This window comes from Lepidochelys kempii, chromosome 4 (assembly GCF_965140285.1).
Source record: "Lepidochelys kempii isolate rLepKem1 chromosome 4, rLepKem1.hap1, whole genome shotgun sequence".
In the NCBI taxonomy this organism is placed as follows: Eukaryota; Metazoa; Chordata; order Testudines; family Cheloniidae; genus Lepidochelys; species Lepidochelys kempii.
In genome coordinates this window covers 68,921,159-68,939,656 of record NC_136383.1, presented here as the reverse complement: position 1 = coordinate 68,939,656, position 18,498 = coordinate 68,921,159, and the positions used below count along the sequence as shown (strand labels likewise).

The window sequence follows — 18,498 nt, the reverse complement described above, 5'->3', positions numbered from 1 at the left end:
TAGGGTCAGGGAACTGGGGGCTCTAATGGAAGACCCTCTATTCAGTGTTCTCTACAAAAAGGTGTTACTTTGACCCCATCCAAACACATTTTATCAAAGGTTTTTTCTGAATTTCATATTAATCAGACGATTCACCTTCCAGTTACTTTCCCAAAGCCACATCAGACTAGATAAGAAACTTCTTTCCATACCGTAAATGTGAGGAGGCTGTTATTCTTTTACCTGGATAGAACCAGACCCTTTAGAAAAATCTTCTAGGCTTTTTTGTGTCAATTGCAAACAGATTTCAGTGATCCCCAGTCTCTATGCAGAGACTCTCAAGATGGATCTCTGGTTATATTATATTGCCTGGAATGAGTTGGCTGCTGATCAGCCTTCCCCGAGAGTGATAGCTCATTCTACAAGATGACAGTCTACATCTGTAGCTTCTCAAATATGTTCAAGTTGCTGAAATCTGCAGGGTTGAAACCTGGACATGTGCACCTACTTTCTCCAACCATTATGGTTTTGGTTAATGCTGCTAGATCAGATGTTGCAGGAGGCAATGCAGTTGTCTCTTCAGTACTGAACTCTGCCCCAAAGCTCCCTCCTCCTTAGGGAGGTACTGTACTGGAGTCACCTGAAGTGGAGCACCCCTAAGGATGTAATCAAAGAAGGAGCGATTACTTACCTCGTGCAGTAACTAGAGTTTTTCGAGATGTCTACCTAATGTGCTCCACTACCCCTCCTCCTTCCCCTTGTGGAGCTTTACGATAGAGAAGGAACTGAGACCAGTTTGCCCACACAATGCTTTATATCCTCCATGTGGGGGCACATGTATTGGCTGAATGGGCACTATTACCAAAAATCTCCGATCAAAGGCACAAGGGCATGCGTGCATTTGAAGTGCAACACCCATATGGACATCCATTTTGAAAAACTCCAGTTACTACATAGGCCGAGTAATCTCTCTCTTTCTTAGTAGTGAAAGGATTTCATTGTGATAACAGCTTTGTTGTATATGATTTAAGTTGAGCAGGCCATATAGAGTGCAGCAATCTTAAGAAGTTTATTAGTCCAGTAAAGATGTAATGCTATTCTTTGCTTTACAGGCTTGTATGCATAGTGCTGTTTTGAAGTCTGTTAACAATTTTTTTAAAGTTGTTCATTTCAGTCTTATTTTGTAATAGAATTTTTATCATATATGGTTGCTTACTTAACTATTTATCTTATTAAGTTTTACTGAATCTGCTAAATTTGTCTTTTTTCCCCCTCTCTACAGATAATGATGAATAAACCTGCCTCAGGAAATGCGATATGTAGGTGTCTGGATTCTGTACAGCAGAATTGCGAGTTACAGTGGAAAATGTAATAATAACTGAATAAGGAGCAAGAAAGTGGGAGACCTAAGAAAAGCATGCTGATTGCATGATGAAGATGGAAAAACATACCTATATTTCAGATGAGATGTTTATGTATTTCCTTTTATGTTTCCTCATTTTTAAAGTTACCTGCTGCAGAAATTACACTTTATCTTAAAAATTTCAACCAAAGTATACGGAGGATGGCCCAGAAGATGGTTTTTGTTTTTTTAAATCAAGATAGATTTATCATGTATTAGAGGCCTTGCCATATTAATTGTTGGCTGTTAGGTGTAAGCAGTTAAAAGGATTACCGTGTTTTGAAAATACCTGCTTCTAGCTCTTCACTTACACACTAAAAATAATTCTATTTATCCCTACTAAAGATTGTATTTCATTTTCAGTTGACCAGTTAGACTGTATTTAAATAATCACATTGTGTCAGTGGCCCAAGTTTGAATATTTCACATTTTTAGAATAAAACTGGTAGCATGTTGAAGTTTCCATTTGTCACTTTTTAACCAGTGTCACCTGAACTATCTTAATAGTTTTTGCAAATTAAGGCAAACTGGTCTTTAACACATCATTGAAAAAGTTAATTTTTTTTCAAAGGGATAATGGAATTCCTTTGTAACTGGAGAGTTTGTACCATAATCTTTCTAGCAGACACATTCATATTTTGAATTTTGCTATCTTCTCTAACTATAAAACTGTGCAAAAGTTAAGGCTGCTCTCCCCCCCCCCCCACTCCTGCCACACACACGCAAACAAAATGGAATAACCTTAAGTACTGTTATTATTGTCATTTTGACACTGATGATTTGTTGTGTGATCTCCCTGGACAATATATACCTAGATTTTCCCCGAACTCTGCTCCACTGTCAGAGAGAGCACCATATTGGCAAAATACGGTGTGTTTTTTTTCCCCAGAGACAATGGCTAGAAAGTGTTACTAGTCTGTGTGTATAACAGGTCAGGTATTACAGATCAAATGAAACTTATAATTTTCAGTTACCCTATTGGAGAGAGATGGATTTCCAACCCCTGAGTAATAACAAGCTCAGGTGGAAAAATTTAAAAATTAAATTATTTTAGCACTAAGTGAAAGTTAATATGTACATTATTTCTAATCTTCATAAATAAATACTTGATTTTTGTATAACTCTTTATTTTTATGGTATTACTATTAAAAATTCCTCTCTTGCCCATTGCAGGGGGGCAAAACAATGTTAAATTCTTTTTGCTTCTGTGGAATTGTTTTTCTTTACATGTTTTAGAACCAGAGTGTAAAATTAATTGGAGGAAGAGGGTCAAAATCCTTTGTTCTCTTGGCTGGATTATCAATTTAGGAATCCACAGTGAGATTCCCACTGATGTCAGTGGGAGATTGTACAAAGATCAGAGGTAAATGGCAATGATGTATTACCTAAACTTTCAGTTGTTATTTATTGAGTACCTTAGTATTGTCTCATTCAGTAGAAAAATTAACTTCACCTTTACGACCCATCCTCTTCCTATCTTGTGTTTCTCTTCTTTCCCCATCTTTTCTCTATTTCTCTTTGTCTTTACTACATGTCTGCATTTCATTTTCTGCAACAACTCTGTTCTTCCCTCCAGGCTTTATTCTCTTCCTCTTTCCCCATTTTATCCACTAAAATTATCAGTAGTAAAGTAGTTAAGCCTGACATTTCAAGTGTCTATAGAGATAACTATACAAAAAAATTAATTGGGAATGGGGAGATCACACCTTTTAAAATTCTTTGTTTCAAGCTGTCTACAGACTCAGATGCACCCTTTGACACTGGTTTTAGTTCATATTTTCAATGTTATCTTTGTAATTGTTTAGAAACAAAAAAAAATCCCAGATTCTGCAGGATCTGAATATGCCATTCAGACCACAAATATACATCAAACTAGGTGTTGGATGCTTTTGTTCTAAAATCTTAAACTTCCACAAAATTCCTGAGATGAAATCCAAGCCCAGTGATGTCAATGGAAATTTTGCTATTGACTTCATTGGGACCAGGATTTCACTTAAATGTGCGTTACTTCTAACACATTACCTACGCTAGGCACGGCTTGCTTCCTATAAGAGTAGGAAGTAAGTTTGGCCATACTGAGTGGACTACAAGCTTTTAAGATGATGGGAGTACTTTTGCCAGTTAACTGTTTATGCAGAATCCATGCATATTTTTCACATTTAAAAAAGAGAATAATCTTAAGGCCTTCCAATCAATTCTGAGTTCTCCTAAATCCCTCGAGCTAATTTAAGGCTGCATGAAATAGTAAATAAGAATATTATTCGAGTGTGGAAAAATTAATCTCTCCACATTTTAAAAAATATTAATCTGTCTAAATGTACACTATAAGAGGATCAAGACAAATGTTTGCAGATTTCAATCTATGTAGGAGAATTATTTTTTTATGTCAATTGTTTAAATACTTGGTTGGGAATTAACACAAAACCCCAGCCAATTATAAGAGGAGGTTGTCCATAACGTGTGTAGTATCTTGAGTGTAAGTTATGGCAGTTTATTTAAAGAAATGCTCTTTAGGCTCAGAGCTAACTGGGCCTTAAAATTATTTAAGGAAAGAGATCACTTGTTGAGAATCTAATTTTGCAATGACTTTCTATTGTAGAAAAAAACTAAATACTAAAAATTGGCCCACTGTGGGTCTGATCCTTAAGCCCTGTGCATTTGAAATTCCTGTTTACTGCAAATTGAGTTTTGAGCTTCTTTTCTCGATTTCTTCACTCCTTCCCCCCATCAGACCAAACTGAGCAAGCTGAAAACTAGGAGGTGCTTGGTATGCAAAGAGACTTAAGAGCTGCAAAAAGATAGATATTTCTCCACGACCGCTTCCAGCATGGGGACAATCAATCTGCCAGGCAAAGGCGTTCTGATTCAGGACATATTGTCAGAGCCTCTGGTCCCTGCCACATCAACAGATTCCATCAGAGATGCCTCCACCAGGATGGGTTTGTCCTCTTCTTGAATCAGCTCTCAGGACTCAGTAAACCGGATTGTCCTCTGCAAAAAAGGCATTTCAGGAGTAAATAAAAAAAACTTGCCCACACCTTGAAAGGGAAAAAAGCCCCAGGGTCGCATCCCAGTTGTGTAATAATCAGTCAGGAAGAAATCTGGCGTCTTTCTGCCTCCCTTTCTTCAGAGGGGAAGATGTGGGTCTCTTAGGGATATTCCCTTGCACTTGCTCTCCAATTATGTTTTAATTGATGAGGGTTCAGGACTCCTTACATGGATTAAGATTCAAAAGATATTAGACAATAATAGCTAATGACCCAAAGTGGGTATGACAACACTTTTTCCCCAAATGACCAACCCTCTACCCCCACAAAAGTAAAAAAATAAAAAAAAAAAAAATCCCCACCAAACATGCCTAGATCTTAATCCCTTACAAAGCTCTCACTCCTCCATCAAGGAAAAGGAACCATTGGTTTTGGATAATGTAAAATTCAAGCCAGAGAGGCTGGAGAGAGATTCCTCCCCACCTCCACACTAGACTTAATCCCAACTGATTTAATTCAAGAAAATTTCAGACATCTGTGAAGTTGCCACCTGGTTATCCTTTGATACCTTTTTTATATTAAGAGCTACAGACTTGACCTTTATCCCTCTGCAAAAGCATCCTTATGTTCTTGGACTGGGGATTCAGAATGGAAGATTTTTATGTGGTTTCCCTTGAATGATCTCTGCCTCATTCTGATCCATCCAAAGCAAGTTCTCCAGTTGTCTATGCAATCACCTCTTCAGGAACCATGTATGTAGCTAACACAGTGAAATGAGATGTAGATATAGAACATTTATACTTAACCTCTTAGTAAAAATGTTGTTTTCCATACAGGTATGGCACAATTGTTCTTCTTTGAGTGATAGCTCATGTCCATTCAACTGTGGCGTGTGTGCTCGCAACATGCACCGGTGCCAGATGTTTTCCCCTCAGCAGTATATGTAGGGGACCGGCTCTGGCACCCCATGGAGTGGCGCACATATGCCACGGCATATAGGGTGCCGCCGGCCTCCTCCGCCCTCAGTTCCTTCTTGCTACCAGTGACGGTGCATGGAACTGTTGCTGCTTCAGCTAGCGCTGTTGCTTCTCATTCACTCAAACCTATTTACCTCTTGTATATTATTGTATATAGTTCCCCTAGTTTTAGTTTCCCTATTTGTTAGAGACTTAGTTAGTTAGGGACTTCACCTTGGGATAGGGCATGCCCCGGTCACCAGGCTTTAAGCCCTGTGATCGCTGTAAAAGGCCCATGCCCATTAGTGATCCACATAACAGTTGTTTACAGTGCTTGGGCAAAGGTCACATTAGGAATAAGTGAAGAATCTGCAAGTCCTTCAAGCCCAGGACAAAGAAGGAGCATGACATTCACTTGAAAGCGTTCCTTATGGAGTCTGTCCTTACCCTGATGCCAGAGCGGCGCTCTGATTTGGCGCCGAGCACCATGACCTCTGTGCGCAGCGCCCCACTGATACCGTCTGCGCAGCACTGGTCCCCTTCCATGGCTCCAGCCAAGAAGCCTAGGAAGACGGGGTGAGGAAGGTCTCCAGTTTCCCGCAAGGGAAAAGACAAGTCTGAGGTGGACCAAGGCCCTGTCTGGGGCCCCTCTTCACCCCCTTCGGGATCTCGGGCCCCAGCTCAGGTTGAGCAGTGTAGCCCAGTCCACTCACCGCCGGCTACCCTGGATAGTGACGGAGGTCCTTGTCAGCTCTGGGTGCCGTCCACCCCGGAGGCCCTGAAAGCGGCGCAAGAGATTATGTCCCTCCCGGTGACACCCACTCTGGCCCCTGCAGGGTCCTGGTGTAAACCTGCGTTTGGACCACCACAGTCTCCACATATATGGCAAAGATCCCCATCCAGTCTCTGGACCTCGGACAAGGGCAGAGAGTCTCGAGGTGCAGCTTGCCAGTAACCAGGTGCAGACCTCTGGAGGCACATGCCCCCCCCCAGCAGGAGTTTTGGAGTTGGCACCAGAATCTCCGCAGCACCGATACTGCTCCAGGGACAGGTCGAGGGACAACGGTACTGTTCCCTGGACTGTCGCCAATCCCCCAGGGTGGCATCACTGCATGTGGCTGCAATTTCATGATGCCAAACCCACTCTGGTTCCCAGTCCTGCTCCACATCCTGGTATCGCTTGTTAAGTGTGAGGCGTAGATCACCGGCTGGGAGCTGTCGTGGATCTGCTGGTCACCGACACCCTGATCCATGCGCTTGTTGAGGTCAGCCAGATCCAACTTGGGGAGGAGCGGCTGGTACCGATCGGAGCAAAGCCACCACTCAGCTTGGTCTTGGTTGTAGGGGAGCGACCCCTCGGGATCTAGCTCACGTTCGGAGTGAGGTTCCCTAGCTGCAGGACAAGCTCCAATACCTACGTCGATGGCACCGCAGCCGGCCCCATGGTCTCAGGCTCCGTGGCCGGCACAGTGGTATCCATGGAACCCATGGGGATTCACTCAGCCCTCCCAGGCCTCCTGCTTGGTATCCGGAGCTTCAGAGAGACTGACTACCTCCCTCTCCCACCCCCTTTCCAGTTCAAGAGACCTTGGCTGCAGGCACCCTACAGGCACAGGAGGAAGTGGGCGAGCAAGCCGCCGGACCACCTCTGCTTGTGGAGAACCTCTTGGTACTGGCTTTCTCCTCGTTGTTGCCAGATGTGGGTGTAGTGGGGGTCCTTCCACTGGTTCCCCAGGATGATGCTAAGGCACATCAGGAGTGTTAGAGGGTTGTCGCCAAGCTGGGCTTCCAGGCGGACTCCCTCTTTGATGTTCTCTGCCCCGTAGCCCCGGCCAGGGTAGCTTTGCCCCTATGTGAGGGGGTCGCAAAAATTACAAGTGCCTTCTCTGGAAAACCCCCTCCTCCTTGCCTCTGGTCTCCAAGAAGGCAGAGTGCAAGTACTTTGTGCCATTCAAGGGTCACAAATACCTTTATAAAAAGAAAAGGAGTACTTGTGGCACCTTAGAGACTAACCAATTTATTTGAGCATAAGCTTTCGTAAGCTACAGCTCACTTCATCGGATGTTGAACACAACAGGCAGAGCATGATCCTTGGCCCTCTGCCAAGAAGCACTCTGTCTCTGGGACTTCTGCATCGGACACGGAATCCATCCAGAAGCGGGTCACCTTCTGGATGCCAGGAATACGCTAGCAGATCACCGAAGCAGGGACTTCTCTCACCACGAGTGGGCGTGCCACCCGGAGGTGGCGGTCACGATCTTCCAGAGGTAGGGAATTCCACAAGTGGATTTGTTCGCCACCATGCAGAACAGGAAGTGCCACAGGTTCTGCTCCAGACAGGGTCTGGGCAAGGGCTCCCTCTCCAATGCCTTCCTCCTATTGTGGGCAGGAAGCTTGATGTATGCATTCCCTCCGATTCTGCTCATCAGCAAGATCCTAGCGAAATCAGGAGGGATGCACATGGGAGAGGTTGCATATCAGGTGTCTTCGGCCTCTATTCTGAGAGTATGGGACCATTCCCTGGAGCAAATGCAAGACCAGGTACTGGTTCCCAACTATGTGCTGAATTCCCCAAGATGATGGACGGTCCCAGAGAATGTCAGCAGGGGTCTTCTGATATGACTTCTAGTCCTGCAAGTTCTCACAACAGACAACAGTCTGAAGGAAGGGTGAGCCCTTCTTGGGACTTGGAATGATGTAAGGTAGCTGGAGCTCCAGGGCAAGAACCACAGCATCAAGCTCTTGGAGCTCACAATTATCAAACTATCACTACTGAGATTCCAGAGCTCCCTAGAAGGCAACTACATCTTGGTCCAGCCAGACAGCATGGCCCCTTCATTGCATACTTAAACAACCAAAAAGTGGATACAAGGAGGGTAGCTCTGCATGCAGAAGTGATGGAGACAATGGAATGGGCAGACAAGACTCCCACTTCCCTAAAAGCAATACATGTGAAAAGAGAGCTGATCCAAATGGCAGGCTGGCTCTGCAGATGCAAAGTCAACTATTCAAAATTATGCCTGAACCAGGAAGTCTTCATTCTGGTCTTACAGACATTCGGTCTCCCCTCAGTCGACCTCTTCGCCAATCACAAGAATGAAAAACAGTCAAAATTCTTCATCTGGGAAGCAGACCCCAAGTCCATAAGGACAGATGCTCTATTGCACAGATAACCAAAAGTCCTGCTTTATGCATCCCCATCCTTCCCTTTCCTAGAAAAGATGGTCCAAAAGATAATGTGAGAAGAAGCAAGGGTGACCGTGGTAATTCCATACCAACCAAGGAGAGAATGGTTTTCTGATCTGATAAAACTGAATCTGGAACCACAATTGCAATTTCTGACAAGACCAGACATCATTTTCCCAAGGCCTATTCCTCAGTCAGATGCAGATAGTCTTCAAGTAACAGCCTGGATACTGACAGGGAAGCACTAGCTACATGTGGCCTATCTTTCAATGTGATCAGGACTCTGCTCTCATCCAGGAGAATTTCCATGCAAAAAACCTACTCCTCCATGGGGACCAAGTTCAGTTTGTTGTGCAAAGCATGCATCACAGATTCAAGGGCTCCTGGGATTCTGGCCACTCCAGACTTCCTTCAGGAAGGTGCGGATAAGGGCCTTCAGCCCAGCACTGTAGCATGCCCAGTATCCGCCCTCAGAAGTGTACTATTTGCAGGATCCTTGTCAGAATGCTCAGGTATCCAGATTTCTCAGAGCAATCAGACTTGCCAGTCCAGCGGTCGGACAGATCTTCCCTAAGTGGGACCTACTACTGAGTTGAAAGCCTTAACCAACCATCCCCTTGAGCTTCTGACTGCCTTCATTCTGTCCAGCACCAGAGCTTCCAACCAAGAAGCAGTGGCACACTCTAGATGTCAGAAGAGCACTAAAAACTTATAACAAGCATACAGAATTCAAAAAGAGATTGGGCTTCCTATTCATTTTTTTTCATCTTGAAGTGCTAAGGGCTTAGTGTCCAAGCTATCCCTTTCTAGATGAAACAGACTATGCACTTTTGAGGCATACAAGCCATCCAGTGCACCTATTCAAGAAGGAATCAAGGTGCATGATCCCTGGCAATCTCATGGGCCAAAAGAGTGTGCGCTTTCACTGCAGAAATCTGCAGAGCAGCTGCATGGTCATTTGGCTAACACTGCTGTCATACCTTTTAAGACTTGTTTCCACCAAGGCCTCCTTGCTAGGAAGGTGCTGCAGGTGGTAATATAACTTTTTGCCACTGCAGCAGTTCAAAAGGGGTGTTTGTGCCTTCCTGATATCTTAAGAAAATAAGAACGGCTGTACGGGAACATTCCAGTGGTCCATCTAATCTAGTATCCTGTCTTCTGACAGTGGCCAGTGCCAGATTTGTCAGAGGAAATGAACAAGACAGGACAATTTCAAGTGATCCATCCTCTGTTGTCCATTCCCAGCTTCTGGCAAGTGGAGGTTTAGGAACATCTAGAACAAGGGGTTGTATACCTGACCATCTTGGCTAAGAACCACTGATGGACCTATCCTCCATGAACTTATCTAATTATTTTTTGACCCCAGTTATACTTTTGGCCTTCACAACACCCCCTGGCAATGAGTTCCACAAGTTGACGGTGCATGGTGTGAAGAAGTACTTCCTTATGTTTGTTTTAAATCTGCTGCCTGTTAACTTAATCAAGTGGCCCCTAGTTCTTGTGTTATGTGAAGAGGTAAATAACATTTCCCTATATACTTTTCCCATACCATTCATGATTTTATAGACCTCTATCATACCCATCCTTAGTTGACTCTCTTTAAAAAGAATGGGACTATTCATTTTCGATCTCTCTTCATATGGAAGGTGTTCCATACCCCCAATTTTTGTTGACATTGTCTGTACCTTTTCCAATTCTAATAAATATTTTCGAGATAGTGACCAAAACTGAACATAGTATTCAAAGTGTGGGTGTACCATGGATTTATATAGTGGTGTAAAGATATTTTCTGTCTTATTATCTATCCCTTTCCTAATGGTTCCTAACGTTAGTTTTTGTTGACTGCCATTACACATTGAGCAAATGTTTTCAGAGAACTATCCATGATGACACCAAGATCCCTATCTTGAGTGATAACAGCTAATTTAGACCCCATCATTTTGTACGTATATTTGGGAATCTTCTTTTCAATGTGCTTTACTTTATACTTACGAACATTGATCTTCCTCTGCCATTTTGTCAACCAGTCACCCAGTTTAGTGAGATCCCTTCGTGACTCTTTACAGTCAGTTTTTGACTTAACTATCTTGAGTAATTTTGTATTGTCTACAGATTTTGCCACCTTACTGTTCATTTTTTCCAGATCTTATGTTCACTTTTTTATCCCTCCCTACACTTGTTCACTGCTCGCTACTTCCCATATGCACCAGAATTGTGGGAGAGACACTGGGCTGCAGAATGAAAAATTTCTTACCAGCTAATTTCCTTTCTGCTAGGAGCATCTCTCACAATTGTACCCATCCTGAATGGCTTCACAGCCAAGGGGCAGCATTTTATTTGTATCACATAGGCAGTGGCCTACTGTACGTAGTTAGTATTATTGTTGCTAATAATTTTCTAAGTTTTCTTTTTTTCACTGCTTTGGAATGCATCATCTGGCAGCAAGCAGCAGAAGGGGTCATAGATAGCATAGGCTGTGCTGCAACTTTGAGTCACCTCCAGAAACTGCGGACAGGAAAGGAATAGCCCATATGTATCAGAATTGTGGGAGGTGTTGCTAGCAGAAAGAAAATTATCAGGTAAGAAACTTTCCATTCCTGCTCAGTTTGTGGAGACTGTCTGTCATAAATATAAAGGGAAGGGTAAACCCCTTTAAAATCCCTCCTGGCCAGAGGAAAAATCCTCTCACCTGTAAAGGGTTAAGAAGCTAAAGGTAACCTCGCTGGCACCTGACCAAAATGACCAATGAGGAGACAAGATACTTTCAGAAGCTGGGAGGAGGGAGAGAAACAAAGGGTCTGTGTCTGTCGGTATGCTGCTTTGGCCGGGGATAGAACAGGAATGGAGTCGTAGAAGTTTTAGTAAGTAATCTAGCTAGGTATGTGTTAGATTATGATTTCTTTAAATGGCTGAGAAAAGAACTGTGCTGAATAGAATGACTATTCCTGTCTGTGTGTCTTTTTTGTAACTTAAGGTTTTGCCTAGAGGGATTCTCTATGTTTTGAATCTAATTACCCTGTAAGGTATGTACCATCCTGATTTTACAGAGGTGATTCCTTTATTTCTATTTACTTCTATTTCTATTAAAAGTCTTCTTGTAAGAAAACTGAATGCTTTTTCATTGTTCTCAGATCCAAGGGTTTGTGTCTGTGGTCACCTATGCAAATTGGTGAGGATTTTTACCAAACCTTTCCCAGGAAGTGGGGTGCAAGGGTTGGGAGGATTTTGGGGGGAAAGACGTGTCCAAACTACGTTTCCCAGCAAACCCAGTTAGAGTTTGGTGGTGGCAGTGGATATTCCAAGGGCAAAGGATAAAATTAATTTGTACCTTGGGGAAGTTTTAACCTAAGCTGGTAAAAGTAAGCTTAGGAGGTTTTCATGCAGGTCCCCACATCTGTACCCTAGAGTTCAGAGTGGGGGAGGAACCTTGACACTGTCTCTTACTATATCTAAGCACAGCACATTGGGACCCCTGATCTTGTTTGGAGCCTCTAGGTGGTATTCTAATAATTTAGAATTAAAATTTAAAATGTACTTTGAAAGGCAAGATTCTATATAATATACACGCATATGTACATACAAGTGATACATGTTGTCAGATAATCTGATCAGATTCAAAGTAGCCAGTCAGAGTTACAGAGCTTTTATGATTAGAAGTCCGTTAATGAAAACAAAATCCACACATCAAGTTTACAGTATTCTTGACAAGGTTTTGTATTCCTGTTGTGGATAACACCATTTGTCAATAATTCATGTTCTAGCTTCTCATGCCCCTTTTGGCTGGCTTGCTCCTTACTCTACCTGAATATTGTATGTTTGCTCTTTATGCATGTTCTCAACTGCCTTCCTTCTAAAATTTAGAAACAAACCTTGGACACTGGTGATGGAAATTTGTGATCATTGTCAAACTTCTGGCAAGGGTGTTTTCCATGTTTCTTTGCAAGAGAAATGATCCACTATATTAAAAATCTTCTAGAGCAGTGTTTCTTAACTTTTACTGCAGCCTGCACCCCTTTGGTTCTCAAAATATATTCTCGCACCCCTTATCAAAAATCATTGAAGTAGGTCAGTTCTTTAAACCTAGATATATTTTTGTTTGTATATTACAGTAATCGTTAAAGTATAATGTTAATAAATACATAAGTTTGATGAAACAAAGTAGTTGTACTTATGTGCCTGTGCTTAATTTGTGTTTTTGATGATTTACCTTCTAAAAAAAATCTGGCACGTTTTGCACCCCCAGAAAGGGTATCTCGCACCCCCAGGGGGTGCATGTACCCCATGTTAAGAACCACTGTTTTAGAGGAACTTTAACTGGAATTGAGCTGTTAAAGCTCCTGTCACTGTGCTCAGATGATACCCTTTGCCATTGGTTAGTTTTGTAATTAAAGTATTCCTAATACTTGCTTTAAATTAAGCATGCAATATACTGTACTTTGGTACACTTCATTGTAATTTTTTAAAATATACTCCATTAAGGCTGTAAAACAGAAGAGAAAACACATTTTGCAGTGGCCAAGAAACCTGTTATAAGCCACTACATTATTCAGTTTGACTTATATTAAACATGCTTCTAGAAACATGCAATGCTTAGCTTACTGGTATGCATTTTAACTTCTCTTACACCATCTGGGTGCCAATAAACACAATCCTGTATTTGATGCAGTTCTTCCGAATTGGGCAACTCTAAGATAGGGACAGCATATATAAACAGAATGCTCTTCTGCCCCCATATATCATGGAACTATGGGATGCTGCATGGAGATCATGCAAATATGTATGAACAAGGGAAGAGGAAAGTAGGGGGAAATACTACTACTCTTAACTGTCGAAGTCATTAAAGCAGAACCTAAAATATTCATACAAGGATGGGGGTAAGACCACTAAATCATAATTGCTGAATTGAATTTAAGTCACGATTTCCAAGAATCAAAAAACACATCTAGTAAATGAAATAGCCTTAATAAAATTACTATAATTTTTATAAACTAGATTATTTAATTGTAGGTGATTTGTGGCTTAAAACATTAGCTTAAATCACGTCTCATGAAAATGTTTAACAAGACAGCCATTCTTGCTTTTAGATCCTTCCCCACTGTCATGTTAGAAATGCATTTTCTTGTCTTTTTAAGGATGGAATTGAAACACTGGGACCAGTATAGATAGTTGCCACAGGCTTTCTTCATAAATGCTCTTTGGTTAGCAGACAGTTAGTGTCAGAGGTCAAGACTAACACAGAGGAATGTTCTGCATTTGAGGGAGCAGCAGAAGTGTCTAAAGTATTTAGTGATTAGAGAGGACACAAAGCATCCTACTTAGTTGTTCCTCAGACACTTTTAAACACCCTCATCTCTCATACTAAATAATGTGCCTCCAAGGCATTTAAAATGAATCCAACTATTAAATTGATGTCATTTCCTGCTAAACTAGCTATGCCCTTATGGCTGGGATCCAAGTCAAAGGCCAGTTGTTCATTTCCAGTATATTCTTAGAAGTAGCATAGTTGATCATTCATGGGAATAAAATGCTAACAAAAACTAAAACTTGCTTGTCTCTGTTAAACAGCTGGGTCACAGAAAAGGAAGTTAAAGTCCTGCCTACGGTATTCAACACTCCAGCAGAAGTGTTCACGTGTGCCACTAAATAGCAGTAGCTGTAGTTCCCATGGAACAGTACCCATGGAATCAATGGATACAGACCCTTGCTGTGTGATCAGGTACAACCTTATATAATTCTGAACCACACCATAGGTCAGGAGGGAAAAGCAGTCGCTTACTTGCAGTCCTGCTTGTCACCTTACACCCCTGCTATTGTATTGAAAAGTGCCAGTCTCCACCTCCACTGCTACCATGTGTTTAAGCAACACAAAGATGGGCCATGGGCTGAGCACTGAAAGGAAAGCAAAGATGCATTTTGTATCAGAAAAATATGCACCTAACCCACCACCCACGTGTGCAAAAATAGCATGCAACTTAAAACTTATTTAATACTGTCACGGTGTCCAGAACGGGTCACAGCTGAGACAGTCTCAGGTCAGACTGTCAGAAAACAGGCTAGATGTCCCCAAAATGGAGGTATGTTCTATAAATAGATTTAATCAAACCAGCAACAACTGTGTGCACCTGGATCGTTATACTAGCTTACCATGCAGCCACAGTCAGTCCCCAGACATGTCAGCCTATATTACCATTCAGGCAAACTGGACTTAATTATGAAAGGTTATTAAAACAAGAAATCATCACACATTTGGTTACTCCCAGCCCAAGAGAGCCAGTCACTTACCCCAGGTCAAGGTATACTTCAGATCTCCCCAAAGACAATGCGGAAGCCAATTCCTTTATTAAACTAAACTAAAGATTTATTAGTTAAGAAAAAGAAATGAGTTATTTAAAAGTTAAAGCAGGTAAAATACATTACAGATGAATCAAAGTTTGTAGATCCAATATGATGGCAGAGGGGCAGTAATTTGCTGGTTTCCAATAGTCTCTCAGGGTTACCTAGAATGGATCTAGCAATCTCGGTCCAACCACTCCGAATTCCACCCTGTCAGAATTCATCAGTCCAGAGATGCAGAATCATTCCATTGAATCAGTATTTATACATCAGCCTCACATAAGGAAAGCTGACAAGCCTCTTGACCCACATGGGTGCTTCCTTTGCTGATGAAGATTAGGAAATGCAGCCTGGGGCTGTGAACCCCATTGAATAAAACAATGGCTCTTGCTTTGAAGTCAGCAGCCTTCTTCATTTAAATTTCCAACTCTCCAATCTTGTATGGATAAACATAATGTAGACACAATGTGATAGCCAGAAACAATTCATTAGTTTTCATGCAGTGTTACACATCAAGTACATTTACATCTAAACACTAAGACATATTTCAATTTAAATCTAATTAAGTACAAGATAGCAATCACAGGAAACAGATTGGTGTAGACAATAACATTACCATTTCACTAGCTTTCATGCATTTAAGCAAATGTAATTACCAGGCACCTGCCAAGTAAATTGTAATTCGATAACACCCCCCCCTTTGTTCTATTCTAACAAGTGAATTGGCTTGAACTTATTATGACCTTTTAGCTTTTGTTTGATATACATACATAAGTGAATTGCCCTGTTGCTCTGATTTGAGCTGGTCTGTCTGCGTCACAGAGCTGGTAACCTGTTTAGACAGCATTGCAAGCACATACAACCTTCTCCTGTACAATAAACCTGAAAATAGTTCAATTTGTGGATAATGGGTCCATTTCTTGCTCTATCATTCACTCATTGTTATGCTAGCTTACATTGCTCAATCAACCTCTTTGCCATAATGTTTACCCATTTATATAATGGTATAACAACTGTTTTGATGATGGAATTTAGAATCCTAAGTACCAAAATCCCCACTCCTAAATGAGATTTGGGCTTCTAAATCAGTTGGATTTTGTGATGCTAAACACAGTAACACCTAAATAGCTTTAAAATCTGAGGCTTAATCTTTGTGTCTCAGTTCCCCATCTGTAAATGGGGATAATACATTCCATGTGTAGTATGGAATATTATTTCTATACACTGACAACTGTGATGCACTTAGATATGATAATATAAATACCATAAGATAAGCTATAAACGTTTGTTGTTTTTCCTCCAAGGAATAAGATGCTGTAAACATGTGTTCCTAATGTAAACCATATTCAAATGACACACACATCCTACAATCACCTGTTCTGAATTAGTTTCAAAATTACCTTCCTACTTCTCAAGTCTCTGGGTATGCTGCATCCTATCTTTTTGGTTTATATTCAGCTGCTGAAAGGGATAGAGAACAAGACAGAAAATATCATAATGCCTTTATATAAATCCATGATACGCCCATCTCTTGAATACTGCGTGCATATCTGGTTGCCCCATCTCTAGAAGGGTATATTGGAATTGGAAAAGGTGCAGAGAAAGGCAATAAAATGATTAGGGGTATTGAACAGGGATTAAAAAGACGGGGACTCTTCAGCTTGGTCAATTTCACTGTCATAGGAATTTAAAAATGGTAAATTTCATGATTTCACCTATTTAAATCTGAAATTTCATGGAGTTATAATTGTAGGCCCAAAAAGGAGTTTTGGGGTGGTCACAAGGTTACTGTAGGTGGGGGTTGCAGTACTGCTGCCCTTACTTTTGCGCTGCTGCTGGCAGCAGCCCTGCCTTCAGAGCTGGGCAGTGTGGCTGCTGGCTAGAAGCCTAGCTCTGAAGGCAGAGTCACTGCCAGCAGCAATGCAGAAGTAAGGATGGCATGGTATGGTATTGCCACCTTACTTCTGCGCTGTTGCCTGCAGAGCTGGGTGCCTGGCCAACAGCCACTGCTCTCTGGGCACTCAGCTCCGAAGGCAGTGTAGAAGTAAAGGTGGCAATACCGCGACCCCCCTAAAAGAACCTGCAATGCCTGGCAACTCCTTTTTGAGTCAGGACCCCCAATTTGAGAAATGCTGGTCTCCCCTGTGAAATTTGTATAGTGTAGGGTAAAAGCACACAAGAGACCAGATTTCACGGTCCGTTATGTGTTTTCCATGTTTGTGAATTTGGTGGGGCCCTAAATATGACAGTTCTTATGCTCTCCTCAGACTTGGCTACATCTGTATTCCCTCCCTGCACTCTCCAGCAGTTACTTGGCTTGCAGATCATGTTTTGGAAACATCAGAATCATAAACTACCTGTATATATTGTGGTGTCTGAAGTTGGTGAGTGAAGAAAGTAAAGCAGCTATTGTCCCTACTGCTGTGCTTGGAATTTTGTAATATCAACGTCAGTAGTTCACTAACAATAGTGTTAATTTCTTTGTCCAGCCACAGGGTGGCAGCATAAACTTGAAAACTGTACTGGAGGAACACAATAACAGGAAATACCAAGAATACATTACTCTTCGATAGTAAACTTGTTGGGGCAGGGACTCCACAGCGGTATTTAGTTTATCTATGAGCAGTGCCATCCATCCCCATGACACTGTGTCAATGTTAAATACTAACATGCTACAGTTATGTTATGCTGCTGTGATGTCAATTTTATATACATAGTTATGTTATCATTTTGGAAAGGGATATAAACCCCCATGTTTCAGGGTTTATGCTAATCTCTGACTACTAACTAGAGGACAGATTATCCCACATCTGCCTATTGAAAGGTTTCTTGCACTTTCCTATGAAGTGCCTGGTGCTAGCCACCGTTGGAGACAAGATACTGGACTAGATGCCCCTTGGATCTGATCCAGTATGGCAATACCTATAATTTTACACATTTTTATCATGATACCATATTCTAAAGACACCTCATATATGCAAAACTTTCACTTCATCAACCAACAAAATGCAGTCACTATTTGAGAGCAATGCTGTAACCGTAACTGCACCAATGATACGGCATAGCTGTTTTAAGACCAGGAAAGAATACATTACTCAACTGTACAAGAATATTCAGTCAGATTCAGTGTAATTACTCAATTTTAAATTTACGTGGGATACTATGTCTAACACCACCCATATCCTTGAAAAAGTGTCATGGAATATTTAATTTCACCCCAAATACCTAGGGCATCAATATGTATCTTTGGCATCTTTTCCCAGAACAGTCCTCCCCAACAACATGGTGAGTTGTTAAGTTCAACAATGACTCAGAAAAAGATACATGCCATGAACTGAATTACCAGTTTGACTTTCTCCAGTATTTAGGGCATGTCTACACAGACAGAAAAAAACAAAACAAAAGACCTTTGGTGGTGAGTCTTTGAGCTCACACTGTAGGGCTGAAAATAGCACTGTAGACATTTGGGCTCAGGCTGGAGCCAGGGTTCTGAAACTCAGCAAGAGGGAAATGTCTCAAAGTCCAAGCTCCAGCTATTTTAGTCCTGTAGTGCAAACCTTGGGAGCCTGAGTCAGTTGACCAGGTCTGATATTTGCTGCCATGGGTTTTTTTTGGCTGTATAAACGTACCTTTTAGCTGTCTCTCATCAAGGTCC

At 41.7% G+C, this 18,498-nt stretch overlaps 1 protein-coding gene across 16 annotated transcripts in view; it reads left to right on the top strand.

Moving 5' to 3' along the window:
* The window catches only part of NEK1 (NIMA related kinase 1), a 189,371-nt gene extending 176,786 nt beyond the window's left edge, over positions 1-12,585 (top strand). For all 16 annotated transcript variants that reach the window (XM_078852507.1, XM_073341591.1, XM_073341592.1 and 13 more), the window contains one exon: positions 1,262-12,585. In XM_078852507.1, the coding sequence (XP_078708633.1) occupies positions 1,262-1,275 (14 nt within the window). In that variant the 3' untranslated portion in view covers positions 1,276-12,585. The remainder of the gene's footprint in view (positions 1-1,261) is intronic.
* Positions 12,586-18,498: the final 5,913 nt, after the last annotated feature.